This window comes from Pan paniscus, chromosome 6, assembly GCF_029289425.2.
Source record: "Pan paniscus chromosome 6, NHGRI_mPanPan1-v2.0_pri, whole genome shotgun sequence".
NCBI classification, from domain to species: Eukaryota; Metazoa; Chordata; class Mammalia; order Primates; family Hominidae; genus Pan; species Pan paniscus.
Window position 1 is genome coordinate 90803438 of NC_073255.2, and position 12961 is coordinate 90816398.

Sequence of the window (12961 nt, forward strand, 5' to 3'; positions counted from 1 at the left end):
AATACAAAAACTAGCCAGGCATGGTGGTGGGCACCTGTAATCCCAGCTACTCGGGAGGCTGAGGCAGAAGAATCGCTTGAACCTGGGAGGCAGAGGTTGCAGTGAGCCAAAATTGTGCCACTGCACTGCAGCCTGGACAAGAGTGAGACTCTGTCTCCAAAAAAAAAAAAAGAAAAAGAAAAATGGAGGAGAATCCCCAGGTATGCAGGGTCATCAAAGCCAGGGTTCGCCTGTTTCTTCACTAGAGGCTACCAAGGAGGCCTGGTTGGTGGGGCCTTGAAGGGCAGATGGGGAGGAATGCCAGGCTGTAGGTGCCACAACACAGGCCAGGGTTAGACCTACATTCCCGGCTTTTTCCCAGCCAAGCATCCCGGTGGGGTGGGGACCAGCAGCCCTGCCCAGCCAGGATGAACAAATATAGAAATGTCAGTCTGGGATGGGCATGGTGGCTCATGCCTGTAATCTCAGCACTTCAGGAGGCGAAGGTGGGAGGATCACTTGAGGCCAGAGGTTTGAGGCCAGCCTGGGCAACACAGTAAGACCCCATCTCTTAAAAAAATTATTAAAAAATTAGCCAGGATACAGTGGGTCCTGTACTCCCAGCTACTAGGGAGGCTGGGGAGGGAGGATCGCTTGAGCCCAGGAGTTCAAGGCTGCAGTGTGCTATGATTACACCACTGCACTCCAGCTGGGTGACACAGCAAGACCCTCTCTCTAAAAAATAAAATAAACCAAATGCGGGTGCCCCAGTGAACCCGCAGGCACACATGTGCCCCCCTGGGTCCTGCTGTTGGGGGGCATGTCTGGGTCAGGGTACGGACCCACACAGAGAACAGGCTAGGGAGTCCGTCCCGCTCTGCCACTGTTTGGGTGCTATGGGTCGGTCACACAGGGACAGAAGAACCAGGCTCCAAAGGGCCACAATCTAGGAGAAAGGCAGGTAGGAAAGACTGGGACCTGGATGAGATGAGGGACCTTAAGGGCTGTTTCCTACCCAGGAAACTCTCCACAGCCTGGGGCCTGCATGGGTATCACTCATGGGCTGTCTGCTAATGCTAATTAACTGTAACTAGGGAACTGGGGTTGAGGAGGGGAGTTCAGCAGTAAGCTGGTGGGACACTGTCCCTTTAAGAGGATCCAGCCAGTTCCCCTTTGTCTGGGAGCCTAGGGGAAGGGGTGGGAGTAAAGGGGGAGCAGAAAATGCCAGGGTTTGGAAGCATGTGGGTGAGGGGTGCATCCAGGAAGGCAGGCCTGGTGCATTCCTCCATGGGGGTGGGGAATGCGGAGGCTGGGCCACCGGAGGTGGTGGCGGTGGCAGGGGCGGCAGGAGACGCGACGTCAGGGTCACTGCCCCACTCGGTGCACAGCAGGGGGCCGGCAGTTCACCGGATCACCGCGGGGGTGGGGTGGAGGACGGAAGTTGGTGAGGGGGGTGGTCTACAGGGCACCTCCCGTCCCGGGGCTCTAACCTAATTCGAAAGGGAAAGGAGTGCTGCAGCCGGGAGGCCAGGCCGACTTTGGGTCCTGCCCTCGCAGAAGCCCTCACGCCTGGTGCAGACCAATGACTCGCTTCCTGCCCTTACACCGATCACACATGACCTCGGTCACAGGGGTGCCACATCACAGGAGTGCCCCTCACTCCTGCCTGCAGGAAGCAGGGCCCCCGCATACCTCTGCAGTGGGCGGTGGGTGGGTGGGGGATTAGGAATTGCTGTAACCAAGTGTCCCCATCCCGGGGAGGGAACGCTCTTCCGCAACCTGGAAACTGCTACTGGTCCATTCACTCGCTCACACAGAAAACTCACAAACCTTCATCACTGTTGCTCACTTTCAGCAGCTGTGAAAGACCCGGCGGTGATGACTCACCCGAGGGTTTGAGTGCACTTGGCTTCCCTCCGGTCACCACTTCCTTGATGCCTGTTCTACCAGACACTAGGTCTGCCCACCAGTGTCTGCCACTGACCTGCCAGCTCCCCGCGGCCCCAGGCTGGGCATCCACAAAGCTTGGCCCAGGAGAGAGCATAAGCGATTCCTGCCGGTGAGGCCCCCGCTGTGTACCCAGCATCCTCAGAACTTCCCCGAGACCCCGTCTCTGCCTCCATTGCAGACAGGGCACCCAGGCCTGGCCCAGGCTGACTTGGTGGCTCAGTGGCTGGGGCTCGGGGCCTCAGTGAACCTTTGCGGATGGAGAGCACGCCGGAGTTCCTGTCCCTGCCCCTGCCCCTGCCCCGCCCCTCACCCCTCAGGCCTGCATTCTGGCAGGAGCTAGAGGCTGACGGGCCTGGCTCTCTTGAGTGCCCCACACAGAGTGCCTGACTGTCCCTAAGAAGGATGTCAAGGGAGGTGTGCCAGGTACTGAGGCTGTGCAGAGCTGCCCTGGGGACAGCCAGAGAGGAACTCCCTCGGGGGAGAGCCATGCCCTGGCCCCACTCCAGGGTACCCCTCCCTGACAGCAGGGTAGGACAAAGCCAGGCTGGGGCAGGAGAAGGGGGAGGCACCCGGAGGGCATGAAAGGGGTGCTCTGCAGCCCAGGTGGCTGGCTGGGCTGGGAGACAGCGGTGGCTTCCATAATGACAGGAGTGGAGAATCATCGCTCTACCCAGGGCCACATCCCTGGCCACCAGGTGTGAAGAAACAGCAGGTGGAGGACTGGCCTCATGGGGAGACTGTCCTGGAAGGACCCACAGCTTTGGCAGTGGCCTGCTCCCAGGCAGCAGCCGACGGTAACCAAGGAGTTTCAGTTCTGCCCCAGAGCCTGGACCTAGGTGGGTCGGCTTCCAGCCCCAGGCCTTACACCAGGGGCCCTGCCTGGAGCCCGGGACAAGTAGGGAGGGGGATTCCCACTTACTTAGCCCTCTGGAGGAAGCGGCGTCTTCTTGGGGCTGAAGCCAACAGCATCCTCTGTGGCTACACCGGGGGCTCTGGAGGTCTAAGGGAGGGCAGGGGTGGCCAGACCAGCTGCTTCCCCATCCTCCCTCAGGGGCTCAGGATTGGAGGCTGCAGAGGGTGGGGCCAGCGTGGCTGCAGCGCACAGGAGGAGGCTGCAGCCGCGTGGGTGCCAGGGGACTTGGTCTGAGCCTGCAACAGGAAGTGGCTGAAGCACCCTTTGCCTGGGCTTTGGTGCGGGTGGGGAGCGAGCGATCTAGGCTTGGACCCCAGGCAGGGAGCCTGTGGCCCGTCCCTGGCCCTCAGTCCTGAACACACGCTGTAGGCTCCTCAGCCTCGGCCCTGGCAACGGCACTGAAGGCCTCAGGCTTCTCTGGGGACAGGGACAAGCTCAAAAGCAGCTGCCTCTTCCACTGCTGCCCCCAAGGGAACAGAGGTCGACTTCCTATGGACAGTTTGTCCTCGCCAAAAAGGTCCCCTGAAGAAAGGGAGGTTGCATCCCGCTGCTGCTCCAACCCCACAGGCCAGCAGCATGCTCAGCCCTCCTTGCCCAGGGCCAGCCCACCCAGCTGCCAAGGAGATGCTACCAGGGATGCGGCAGCCCTGGGGGTTGTGCACTGGAGGCTTCCTGGAGGGGACCTCGCAGAGGCAGTATGTGAGCCAAAGGGAAGCCTGGACCAGTCCAAGCCTGGTCATAATCTTCCAGGAGGCGGGGCCTGCAAGGGGGCGGGGCCTGCAAGGGGCTGGGAGGTCAGAACACAGAAAGGGGCAGGCCCCGGAGTGACAACCCTCAGGGCTAATACCAGAGGTCCCATGGGCCTGCAGCAATTGTCCCACTCTACAAAGAGGGGCAGCATCTGGTCCCGGCTGAGCCCTCCAGCAGCCTGCAGGCCCCCATCACAGCACTTATGACCCTGTCTGTCCTATCAGCGTGGGACTTTCTCAAGAGCAGGGGCCAGGGGACAGGAGCAGCTCTCAGATGCTCAGGTTATGACATTCAAAGATGCACAGCTGGCTGTGCGCAGTGGCTCATGCCTGTAACCCCAGCACTTTGGGAGGCTGAGGTAGACAGATCGCTTGAGGTCAGGAGTTCGAGGCCAGCCTGGCTAACATGGTGAAACCCCGTCTCTATTAAAAACACAAAAATTAGCCAGGTGTGGTGGTGGGCGCCTGTAGTCCCAGCTACCGGGAAGCTGAGGCAGGAGAATCGCTTGAACCCGGGAGGTGGAGGTTGCAGTGAGCTGAGATCACGCCACTGCACTCCAGCCTGGGCAACAAAAGCGAGACTCTGTCTCAAAAAAAAAAAAAAAGCTGCACAGCCAACGGCACCTTCCACGGGGCCCACAAGGCTCTATGCACCCCTGGCCACTGACTGCGCTCCCGCACGCTGGCTTTGTGGTCCTCAGTTGTGCCAAGTACATTCCCACCCCAAGGCCTTTGCACATGCACCCGCCCTACCCCCGACATCCTCTAAACACTGCTCCCTTCAATTCTGTCCCTTAAACATCACTTCCTGAGAGTGCTGTCCCCCAATACCTGACACTACATTTGTTCACTGAGTGTCTTGCCCACTAGAAGGCAGGGACCCTGTTGGTCTGGGAGGTGTGGGACTAAGCTGTGGTTACACTGTAGGCTCTGAAGCCAGGCTGCCTCGGTTCGAGTCCTGATTCTACTCCTCACGCGCTGTGAGACTTTTGGCAAGTGACTGAACTCTGCACCTCATTTGTAAAATCGCTTTTTAAAAATTTGAGACAGTGTCTCGCTCTGTTGCCCAGGCCAGAGTGCAGTGGCGTGATCACAGCTCACTGCAGCTTCGACATCCTGGGTTCAAATGATCCTCCCATCTCAGCCTCCTGAGTAGCTGGGACTACAGGTACGCACCACCACGCCTGGCTAATTTTTTTGTAGAGATGGAGTCTCACTGTGTTGCCTAGGTTGATCTCAAACTCCTGGCCTCAAGCAGTCCTCCTGCCTCAGCCTCCCAAAGTGCTGGGATTACAGGCATGAGTTACCAGCCTTGGCCTTAAAATTGCTTTAATATTGCTGGGCACGGTGGCTCATGCCTGTAATCCCAGCACTTTGGGAGGCTGAGGTGGGCGGATCACGAGGTCAGGAGCATCGAGACCATCCTGGCTCACACAGCGAAACCTCATCTGTACTAAAAATACAAACAAACAAACAAAAAATTAGCCGGGTGTGGTGGTGGGCGCCCGTAGTCCCAGCTACTTGGGAGGCTGAGGCAGGAGAATGGTGTGAACCCGGGAGGCAGAGCTTGCAGTAAGCCGAGATTGCGCCACCGCACTCCAGCCTGGGCGACAGAGCGAGACTCAAAAAAAAAAAAATCGCTTTAATAAATAAATAGCACCCCCTTCCTGGGTTGTTGTGAGAGGGGCCTAATGCAGAGTGGGCACGCCATAATTATTTGCAAGTGACTGACTCAGGGACCCTAGGAAGTTCCACTGGGAGGGGCATGCAGAGGGGCCAGGAAGGTGGAAATCACTGGCCACCTCCCCAGTGGGGCTGGAGGCTGCAGACCCCTCATGGCCCTATCACATTGCCCCTGCCCGAACACCTTCAGAGGGGTGAGGGGCCCTAGAACAAAGGTCTCAGTGCATGAAATGAGGTCTGGGCCGGGCCCAATGCCTCAAGCCCAGGGCCCGAGGGAGACTAAGCAGAGTCTAGCACCTTGGGCATCCCACTGAGAGCCAGCCTGGCTGTGGTCAGCCATGCACCCAGGTGAGCAGTGACCCCCTCTGAGCTGCTCTGCTCACTGTCATGCAGTGAGGACCACCAGCTTTGGGGACTGTTGGGAGTATCACACCCACAGGCCACGAGGTAGAAGCCATGGCTCTTACTTCTAGTGGATCTTTCCCCATATTGAGACTTTTTTGTTTTCGAGATGGAGTCTTGCTCTGTCACCCAGGCTAGAGTGCAGTGGCGCGATCTTGACTCACTGCAATCACTGCCTCTCGGGTTCAAGCGATTCTTCTGCCTCAGCCTCCTGAGTAGCTGGGATTACAGGCGCCCACCAACAGGCCCAGCCAATTTTTGTATTTTTAGTAGAGATGGGGTTTCACCATGTTGGCCAGACTGGTCTCAAACTCCCGACCTCAGGTGATCTGCCTGCCTTGGCCTCCCAAAGTGCTGGGATTACAGGCGTGAGCCACTGCACCTGGCTTCCTTCTTGAGTTTCACTACACCAGGGACAGCACAAACATGCCTCCTCCTTACTGCCCTGACCTGGGGACTCACCCCTCTCCTGGTGAGTGATTTGGGACAGGCCACTCCAAAGCCAGGTACACCCATCCTGTAACACGGCTTCCCTCCTGTGACTTCTGTGGCTCTACTCCTGACCCTCTCTCCATCACCCAAGGCTCCATCTCCCCCCTCACCGCAGACACAGGGGTCCCCAAAGTTCTTCCCTTCATTCGTCTTGGCCCTATCACAAATCCCACTCACCATCTCAGGGCCAGCTCCGAGGCGGCCGTTTTTTCTGACTTTCCTACCTCCAACTGGACTCAGGCTCCCATGGCTAGCTCTGGGCAGGACACAGCCACCATGGATAGCCCATGTCCCCTCCAGCTCAACACAGATGAGCATGTCTCCTCCCCAACCTGACCCCCAATTCCATCAGAGTCAACAAACCACCAACTCCCCAGTGCCCAGGTTAGAAAACCAGACGGCTTCAGGTTCCACCCTGCCATTCGCCAGTGCCCATGCCCTCCCCGAAGCCCCTGCCTTTTTCTTTCTTCCTTTCTTTCTTTTTTTGAGATGGGATTTCACTCTGTCACCCAGGCTGGTGTGCAGTGGTGTGATCATAGCTCACTGCAACCTCCACCTCCCAGGCTCAAGCAACCCTCCCGTGTCAGCGCCCTTGAGTAGCTGGGACTACAGGCACCATCACCACGCTCAGCTAATTTTTTTGTAGAGACAAGGTTTCACTATGTTGCCCACACTGGTCTCGAACTCCTGGGCTCAAGAGATCCACCTGCCTCCGCCTCCCAAAGGGCTGGGATTATAGGCATGTGCCACCGCCAGCCCCTGCCTTTCCTACTCTGTGGCGATGTGGAGTGAGAAGGTTTTAGTCCCAGCTCTAAATGTTACAACCTTCAGCGAGGCACTTGATTGCATGGAATCTCTGTTTCTCCCATGCAAACTGGGCACATACAGTCCCTCATAGAGTTATGATGAAGATTTAACAAATTAGCATGAAGAGTGCTCAATGCATGGTAGCCAATATGACAAATACTCACCAAAAACTGTCCCTTCTGCCTGAAATTCTATCCATCCTCAGTCACTGTCCCAGGTCAGGTCCTATGAGCTCGGACCCTTGAGTTACTGGGACAGTCCCTTCCCTGCCTAGATACCACCACCGGCCCACTGGGATGGCATTCTTCAACAGCATGTCACCCCAGCCCCTCCCTGGCTTTCTGCCGACTCCCTTCTTTTTTTTTTTTTTTTTTTGAGATGGAGTCTCGCTCTGTCTCCCAGGCTGGAGTGCAGTGACGTGATCTCAGCTCACTGCAGCCTCCGCCTCCCAGGTTCAAGTGATTCTCCTTCCTTAGCCTCCCGAGTAGCTTAGATTACAGTCATGTGCCACCATGCCTGGCAAATTTTTGAATATTTAGTAGAGATGGGGGTTTCACCAAGTTGGCCAGGCTGGTCTCGAGCTCCTGGGGTCAAGTGATCTGCCTGCCTCGGCCTCCCAAATTGCTGGGATTACGGGGATGAGCCACCACCCCCATCCTGACTTCTGAAACTCCCTATCTTGGCATTCAAGGCCCTTCACGAATCGGTCTCAACTTTTGTTTCTTGTTGGATCCCTCAGCTTATTCTGTTCCTTCCAAGTGAACTGTTCCTGTTCCCTCAGCAGTCCGCACCATCCCACCGCTGTGCAGATGGTTTCCTCTGCCTGTTGAGAGCCCTCTTGCCCCCCGAAGGCCTCTTTCTGAGCACCTGATGCAGAATCCCAGGGCATGCTGTCTGTCTCCTTTCAGCCACACTGAGTGTGTTTATTTCACTCACTGGCTGTGTGACTTTCATCAAGAGAATTAACCTCTCTGTGTCCCAATTTTCTCTCTGGCAAAACAAAGACAGCACTAATATCTAACTATGCAAAGTACTTAGAACAGGGGTTGTCCCTTACTGAATGTTAGAAAACGTTAGACGTTATTCCTAAAAAAGAAAAAACAGGCTGGGCATGGTGGCTTATGCTTGTAATCCCAGCACTTTGGGAGGCTGAGTCAGGAGGATTGCTTGAACCAGTTGGAGCTGGAGGCTACAGTGGGCTATGATCTCACCACTGCACTCAAGCCTGGGTGACACAGCAAGACCCTGTGTAAAAAAAAAGAAAAGAAGAAACAAAAAAACAAACTGAGGCCAGGTGCAGTGGCTCATGCCTGTAATTCCAGCATTTTGGGAGGCTGAGGCGGGCAGATCACTTGAGGTCAGGAGTTCGAGACCAGCCTGGCCAACATGGCAAAACCCTATCTCTACTGAAAATACAAAACTTAGCCGGGCATGGTGGTGCACACCTGTAATCCCAGCTACTTGGGAGGCTGAAGCAGGAGAATCGCTTGAACCTGGGAGGCGGAGGTTGCAGTGAGGAGGGATCGCGCCACTGCTCTCCAGCCTGGGCGACACAACAAGACTGTCTCAAAAAAACCAAAAACCAAAAAATAAACCAAGGCAGAAGCCTAAAATAAAGTCCTAGTGGTGGATGTCTTGACCCCTGCTGGGCATCCCAGAAGCTTCACCTTCTACCCTTTTATGGAGTTTTCTCCCCTGAACCTTGCTGTTTGGTGACTATGCCCGTAATTCTCTCCCACTCCATTTGTTTTTCTTTCTTTCTTTTTTAAAAATTGAGACAGGGTCTCGCTCTATTGCCCAGGCTAGAGTGCAGTGGTGCGATCATAGCTCACTGCAGCCTCCACCTCCCGGGCTCAAGTAACCCTGTCACCTCAGCCTCTTGAGTAGCTGGGACTACAGGCATGCGCCACCACGCCCGGCTAATTTTTTGTATTTTCGGTGGAGACAGGGTGTTGCCACATTGCCCAGGCTTGTCTTGAACTCCTGAACTCAAGTGATCTGCCCACCTCAGCCCCAAAAAGTGATGGGATTATAGGTGTGAGCCACCATGCCCCACCTCCACTCTACTTTTCTACCCAGGAAATCTCACATCCTTTGAGACCCCTGCTCTGGCCCTGCTCTGGCTCAAGGCAGGTAGACCCCTGCTCCTGGCTTCTCAGGATGGTCCTACTGGGTGACCTTCAGGTCCTCATGTACTCTTTATCCTCCGCCACAACCCTGACCCTACTTTCTTCCTACCTGTGGGTGTGTGTCTGGACACTGGGGCTGGTGTGACTGGGTTATGCATGTTTGCAAGCAGCCTGGAAGACACTGAGGGTGGCCTGGTTTCCCTCAAGGCCTGGTTTGTCTTCCCTCCCTGCAAGAGCATGAACACCCAGAAGGCAGGAGGGACATTCCTTCCAACTCTTCCCCCTGTCTGGGTGCCAGCAGGGGGCTGAATTGCAGGCACTGGCTCAATTGGAGGTCTCTCCCATCCTCTCTAAGATTTAGATCTCAGAGATCTAGGATGACAACAGAGGCCAAGGCGTTAGCTCACGCCTGTAAGCCTAGCACTTTCGGAGGCCAGGGCAGGAGGATTGCTTGAGGTCACGAGTTCAAGACCAGCCTGGGTCTCAATAGTGAGACCCTGTCTTTACACAAAATTTAAAAAATTAGCTGAGCATTGTGGTGTATACCTATAATCCCAGCTACTCGGGAGGCTGAAGTAGGAGGATCACTTTAGCCCGGGAGATGGAGGTTGCAATGAGCCGAGATGGCACCACTGCACTCCAGCCTGGGCAACAGAGCAAGACCATTTCGAAAAAAGAAAAATACATAAAATAAAATAAAATGAGGCCAGGAGCGGTGGTTTATGCCTGTCATCCCAGCACTTTGGGAGGCTGAGGTGGGAAGATCACTTGAGGTCAGAAGTTTCAGACCAGCCTGGCTAACATGGCAAAACCCCGTCTCTACTAAAAATACAAAAATTAGCTGGGCGTGGTGGTGCACGCCTGTAATCCCAGCTACTCCAGAGGCTGACACAGGAGAATTGCTTGAGCCCAGGAGGAAGAGGTTGCAATGAGCCAAGATCGCACCACTGTACTCCAGCCTGGGTGACAGAGCGAGACTCCGTCTCAAAAAGAAAAAAAAATAGATAAATAAAATGACAACAGGAAGGCCTGTAGGGATTTTCTAGTCAAAACACCTCATGTCATAAATGGTAAATTAAGGCCACGAAGTCACAATGGGGGACGGCACCAGGAGGTATATCCCGGCCTCCCCCATTCCTTGACCAGCCTGTCCTCTCTGGCAGGCCTTGTTTAGGGCAACACAGGCCCTGGGCACCCCACCCTACCTGAAGCAGTCTGCGTGCCAGTCCGCGTTCAGGGCCTGGAGGTACTGGCCATCATAGATCCTCTGGCCGCAGCTTGCACACACGGGCAACTCGCTTCCTGCAGGGTGGGAAGGGAGTTGGGAAGCGTTCTCAGGAAGTGTGATCTGGTGCAGGCCCAGCTTGCCCTGCCCACCCCACATATACCTACACCTGCACCAATCCTCGCACACTGCACATGTGCAGCGCCCAGGCAGGGCAGTCGCTGTGCCAAATAGGAGAAGAAAGGGCGCTGGCCTGAGTCTTGCTGAGATACTGACTAGGTTGCCAAGCTTCTCTGGCCCTGTTTCCCTATGTATCAGCTTAGGAGGAGGATCAGGTCCATCCTCCCGCTATAGCATTGGATCTGGCAAGGTAAATGAGGAGAAAGGAAGCAGTGGCTTTAGGGATAAGGCAGTGGGTGACATTCCTATCACAGCCTCCTTTCCTCCCTCTCCTGCCCAGGAAGAAGTACTAAGAGGGCCCTTCAAAGGCAGGGACTGGACAGGGCTGGATTAGTGCATCCTGGGCTGAAGCCAGCTGGGAGGTCAAGGGCAGGAAGCCTGGAGGTGCCGGCCCTAACAGATCCTTGGCAATGAATGCCCTGGCTTGGCAAGGGGAAGGGGCTGCAGAGCTGGGTACTCCCAGACACCTGTCCCAGGGAGGCCTGGCACCTCCTCTAGCCAGCCACAGGCATGCTTAGTCATCCTTGGGGCCTGGCACCCTTGGAGCTGGTGGGCCCTGGAAAATGCCCCAGACCTGCCCCTCCCCACTGTACAGAAGGGGAGACTGAGCCCCAGAGATGGCATGGCTTGCCCAGTCACATAGCTAGGTCCCAAGGCCACAACAGCTTGACCCTCTGTGAAGACGCAGGTACCTTAGGTAGGTAGGGGCTACAGGAAGGCGGGCCCCTACCCCAATCAGGTTTTCATGGGCCTGGGAAGAGTTGGTGGCAGGGGGAGGTGCGGAGTCAGGCCCTGCCTTGGGGCCAGGTGGATCTAAGTGACAGGTCAGCGAAGGAGATCCAAGGAGGGGCCCCCAGACCCTGTCCTAGGCTGGGGGAGTCCTTGAACCCTAACTGCAGTGCAGTACTGCGCCTTGGGCCCCAGTGAGGGAGAAGGGGCTAAAGAGGAGGTTAGGATGAGTCATGCTCCCAGCCAAGACTGAGGGCAGGCACCGGGTTTGGGGCACGGACAGGGAGAGTGGATGAGGCTCCCGCAGTACACGGCCTCCGGCTTCCTGGACGCCTATCTCCGCTCTACCCATCTGGCCCCCAATCACCGACACCGGGGGGCAACTACCCAGTTTCCAAATGTACAGAAGGGGAAACTGAGGCCCAGGAAGTCAGCGCCTGGCTCAAGGTCACAGAGCCGGGCAGGCGCCCGGCGGCCACTGGGACCCGGGGCTGCGGCTTCCCCAGCCGCTCTTTCTTCCGAGACTGGATAAAGGGTGGCCCCAGGGCGAGGCCCGGGTGGTGGACAGAGCACGCGGATGGAGGCCGACGCGGGGTGGGCAGTGCCTGGGAGTCCTTCGCGGGGGGACGTGGGGGGAGGAAAAAGGGTCCAGGGGCCCCCAGACCCGCAGGAGGGCAGCTCGCCGGGGGCCGGGGAGGGGGATCCCGGGCGGGAGGGGGACAGGGAGGGGCCTGCGGGCTTCGTAAGGACGAGCTCATCCCGGAGGAGGCAGGGGCGCGGCCTCCTGGCAGACCCGGCCCCCTCCCGTGCCCCACGCTGCCCCGGGCACCCCCTCCAGGCCCTCGCCCCACACCCCGCGGCCCGCGCACCTTCCTCTCCCATACGTTCTTCCCTCCAGGTGCAACAAAGTAGCGTCAACCTCATGCACTCGACGGGGGGCGGGGCCCGGCGGGGCTGGGGCTGGGGGCGGCCGGGCCCGCGAGCTCGCCCACCGCCGCCGGCCCGGGGAGGCGGGGGCGGAGGGCGCGGGCCGGGCCGGGCCGGGCCGGGGGCGCCTCTCAGACACCGGCGGGGAAACCGGCTCGGCGCCGCGGCGGCTTGGGGAGCGAGCGGAGGGGCGGACCGAGGCGGGGCCTGTGAGCTGCGGCACGGGGGCGGGGCGCGGGCGGCCGGCGGCGGGAAACGGCCCTGCGCGGCCCCGCCCCCACCAGAAACCCCGCCCCCACACCCAAGGCCACGCCTCTAGAGGCCACGCCCCGCTGCGGCCCGGCCTGGGGGCGCCGCGAGCGGGCGCGGCGCGCCCCGCCCCTCCCCGCCCCTTCCGCCCTTCATTCATTCTTCTTTCTCCCAGCGACAGGTCTCGGCTGGGAGCTGCGAGGCCCAGCTGTCTCGAAGGGCCGCTAGCTCTGCTGGGGCAGGCCAGGAGGATGTAGGAGCCTAGAGAAGGGGCCTCCGCTTCCCTGCGCGAGGCCCCCACAGACCCAAACCAGCTGCAGCCGGGAACTCGGATCAGAGCTGGAGAGGCCCTGTGGACCCCCAGGACACTGGTGGTCGCCTTGGGGAGGGGAGGGAGGCGGGCCGGGTTTTGTCCCTCTCTCTGAGGCCTGCATTGAGGCCAGGCTGGGCCCGGGGAAGGTGACGGTCTGCGTCTCAGGCCTCGCGAATGAGCAGCACCAGAGAAAGGAGCGAGCCCCTGCCAGGCGGTGACAGGTGTACTCTTCTC

At 58.1% G+C, this 12961-nt stretch overlaps 1 protein-coding gene across 1 annotated transcript in view; it reads right to left on the bottom strand.

The window, feature by feature from the left end:
• LIMK1 (LIM domain kinase 1) overlaps positions 1–12350 on the bottom strand; it is a 38717-nt gene extending 26367 nt beyond the window's left edge. The window contains exons 1-2 of the mRNA XM_034951379.4: positions 12108–12350; positions 10310–10406 (exon numbers count right to left, since the gene is read on the bottom strand). Coding sequence (XP_034807270.1) covers positions 10310–10406; positions 12108–12162 — 152 coding nt within the window. The 5' untranslated portion in view covers positions 12163–12350. The remainder of the gene's footprint in view (positions 1–10309; positions 10407–12107) is intronic.
• Between the last annotated feature and the right edge of the window lie 611 nt (positions 12351–12961).